This window comes from Teleopsis dalmanni, chromosome 2 (genome assembly GCF_002237135.1).
Source record: "Teleopsis dalmanni isolate 2A chromosome 2, ASM223713v2, whole genome shotgun sequence".
In the NCBI taxonomy this organism is placed as follows: domain Eukaryota; kingdom Metazoa; phylum Arthropoda; class Insecta; order Diptera; family Diopsidae; genus Teleopsis; species Teleopsis dalmanni.
The window spans coordinates 197,572,044-197,575,480 of NC_051847.1; the positions used below are offsets into that span (position 1 = coordinate 197,572,044).

Genomic DNA, 3,437 nt, shown 5'->3' on the forward strand with positions numbered 1-3,437 from the left:
AAAATGTATATGGCATATATGGGAACTATATAGTGTCATATATCATTTTTCATTATTTTTAATTAGCACTCATTATTCAAAGGAAACGGAATAAATTAGATTAAAAAAAGGGGGAAGTACATCAACAAATGCCAAGCCAAAAAAAAAAATTGTTTTTAATTAACAGAAATTAGTTGCTAAAAATATTTTGATAAACAAAAACACATAATATTTTTTATTTAAAAAAAAAAATTAAAAAAGTGAAAATAAACAAAATTTTATTTCAAAAAAAAAAAAAAAGAAAAATATACATTTATTTTTTATTTGCAAAATATTGCCACAGTGACAGAAAAGGGGGCGTTAATGCGAGCGAGGCGTAGAAGAATGGTGAAAAATACCTTTTCGCTGTGAAATATTTGGAAAATTATTTTAAATTTCATTTTCTTAAAGACAATACAAGGCCACAGAAATTTATTGAATTGTCACTTGAAAGGTTTTGGAACTGCTAAGTATTAGAATAGAAACATTTTAAATACAGATTTATAAATGTATATGAATACAAAAAAAAAATGAATAGAAAAACTAATTCCTAAGCATTTATTGTATTATGCAAGTAATTACTAATTGCTGAATAAAAAGAAAAAATAAAAAAAAATATTTTTAGATATTTTCCACAGTGGAAATGCATTACATAATCACATACGTCATTGTACAAGTAAACCAAAAAAAAATGTTCAATAAATTTGGAAAAAATATATATTTTTTTTTATAAACAAATTCGTATAATAAACATTCTAATACTTTTATTGTTTTAAATAAATTATGAATTATAATAAAAAAAAATTGATTTTTCAATTTTCCATAATAAATAGACATTCGCCTTAGGCCAGAACCAGGCATGACACACTTACCTCCTTTGGTTGGCACACGATGTGTGCTGTGTTGTGCACGGTAGCCAGTAATCATTTCGTAGTCACCGGAGTCACGTCTCAGTGGGAAGGCAATTTCAATGATATGGTCGCATGGTTGCATAAGCATAAGGATACCCTTAACCTTCTTTTTCTTTTCCTCCAATGTAAGTTTTCCTTTCATGTCATCGATAAGACGGGTTTCGGCAATTTGACAGCCACGATGGAAGAAATACTCTACCATGTCGAAGAAACGTGGATCTTTTGCGGTTGGTACTTCTTTAAGACGATCGGGAATTTGATGTTCAGCATAACCGCGTGTTTGTAAGGCAATTGTGGGTAAGGCTTTCACCAAAGTGGCCACTTCCTGTTGCCGTACAGCGGCCTGTTTAGCCAAATTCTTTAAGTGATACATTTTGTTCGTGTTCTCGTCTCGTTACAAACACACACACACGCACTCTTACTTTCTAGTTTTTCTTTGTAGGATGAAGTGAAATTGCAGCACAACCGTTGGCAAACCTACCCCGAAACAAACTGAATTCGCTTGCCGTATAAAAATCATTTTTGCTAAAATTCTTGCTCGCCCAGCATATGTGCGACGGCAGCATTGGTTATGGAACCAACCAGATAATCTGACACCTGCGCCACTCAGCATTGCCAGCGTAATCAGTTTTAAGTTTTTAGTTTTAATTTGTTTATGTTTTTTCGCCTCATATAAGTGTATTTATTGTACAAAAATATATCAAAGCATTTAGTAAAATCTTGTAATCTAAACATTTTGAAATATTATATGTAACAACTGAAAGAAATATATATAAAATATATTTTAAAATATATATTATAATAAATAAATAATTAATAAAAAAATATGCTTACCAACAGTTCTCTCATCTTCCTACACCAGTGTTTAGCGCTGAAAATTCGAATTTTTTATGATTATTATAGTATATTTAATAATGTTAAAAAAAGCAAAATACTATGTAAAATTCACATAAAAAGATTTTAATATTATATATAAAGCATAATTATTGCATTTAATATAATTAAAACAATATTTAAACACAGCAAATTAATCAACATCCATTTTTGTCTATAATAAACATTTATTCAACATTAACACAAAACTATAAAAGAAACAAATCAAATAATTGTAATATTTATAAATAAATACAATATCTTGATATTTATATATAAATATTTTATAATAAATGATATTATTTTAATGTAAAACAACAAGCTTACAAATATTTGCTTCCAGCGATGCAAGTGCGTATGACTAAAAAATTCACAATAAATACACTCAAAAAAATATTATTCACTATATAACAATATATGTTTAATAACACGCACTTATGATTGCAACTAAAATAAAGTATTAAAAATAAAACAAAAACCGATAGTTTTAACTAATTAAAACACTTTAAATAACACAAAAAAAGTTTGTTTTAATCTTAAGTATACAATGCCAAAAATTATTTTTTTATAATTATAGTTTTTAATGCAAATATTAACACAATAGTTTTAATCACTTTGATTTTGTAATTATGATATTTAATGTAAACTAATTTAATGGAATAACATGCTTCTGTCTGTCTATCCAATGTATACTAATGAATTGTTTCATAAAATCTTTTGATTTTGGCAGTGATAGAAAAATTTAACAATTCTCTTTGTTTTTCTTAAGAACTGCTTAATCATTTCTAAGAAACATTTTATTTTTATACTGATATTTACCAATACAGTATTATATGTTGTATATAAAATAGTTAAGGCGGATTTTCAAAATTTCTACAAATACTAGGCGTACTTAAGTAGGTAGAAATGAAAAAAAAAACCGGTTTGAAATTTAAATAGTGTCTGAGACTTTGCTAGTAGTTGTTGTATTGTATCATAAACGCCTATTTGTTTATATCAAGGGCATATTTATTAAAGTTTTAAGAAAAAACTATATTATCATGAAACAGCGCTTATACAAACTAATGTCGACTAATATAAATTTTATTTTATATGACCTTGTAACCATGGTTTAAATTAATGTTTGCTGATAAATATTGTTTCATCGTGTCAATATAGTTTTATATTCAATTACCAAAGTTTTATCTGTTTCTTACATTTTTGGTCTAATTCGACATTTTTGGTCTAATTTTCATTGCTTTATTTTTAAGTAGGTAAGTTTGAAAGCACGGTTGCACTTTGTATGGTTAATGAAATTTACTTAGTAAGTCACACTTATTGCCAAGTAAGCAGTGGGTACATTTTATAAGTATACATTTACAATTTTTAAATAACATTAGAATTATTTTATAAAATTGTATTAAAATGACATGCTTTGTTGCATACATAACGATTTCATTGTGATGGTATATTAATTATATTATTTTAATAATAAGTTTTATTCTATTTTTATTTTAATTAATATCATGAATACTAAAATTTCTTTATGTTTATAAAAATTGTTTTTGTAATATAGTATTTTTTTTTTTATTGAAATTGCATATAGTCTACTTAAACTAAATAGCAGCATTGATATGGCGGGTGTTATATGGTTTG

The 3,437-nt window shown here is 26.1% G+C and overlaps 1 protein-coding gene across 2 annotated transcripts in view; it reads right to left on the reverse strand.

Moving 5' to 3' along the window:
- Nucleotides 1–1,511, reverse strand: part of LOC119683518 (glutamate dehydrogenase, mitochondrial) — a gene marked incomplete at its 3' end in the record, with an annotated part of 56,756 nt that extends 55,245 nt beyond the window's left edge. Inside the window, 1 exon segment of one of the 2 annotated variants that reach the window (XM_038097223.1) lies at nucleotides 891–1,511. In XM_038097223.1, coding sequence (XP_037953151.1) covers nucleotides 891–1,302 — 412 coding nt within the window. In that variant the 5' untranslated portion in view covers nucleotides 1,303–1,511. 2 annotated transcript variants of the gene reach the window in all.
- Between the last annotated feature and the right edge of the window lie 1,926 nt (nucleotides 1,512–3,437).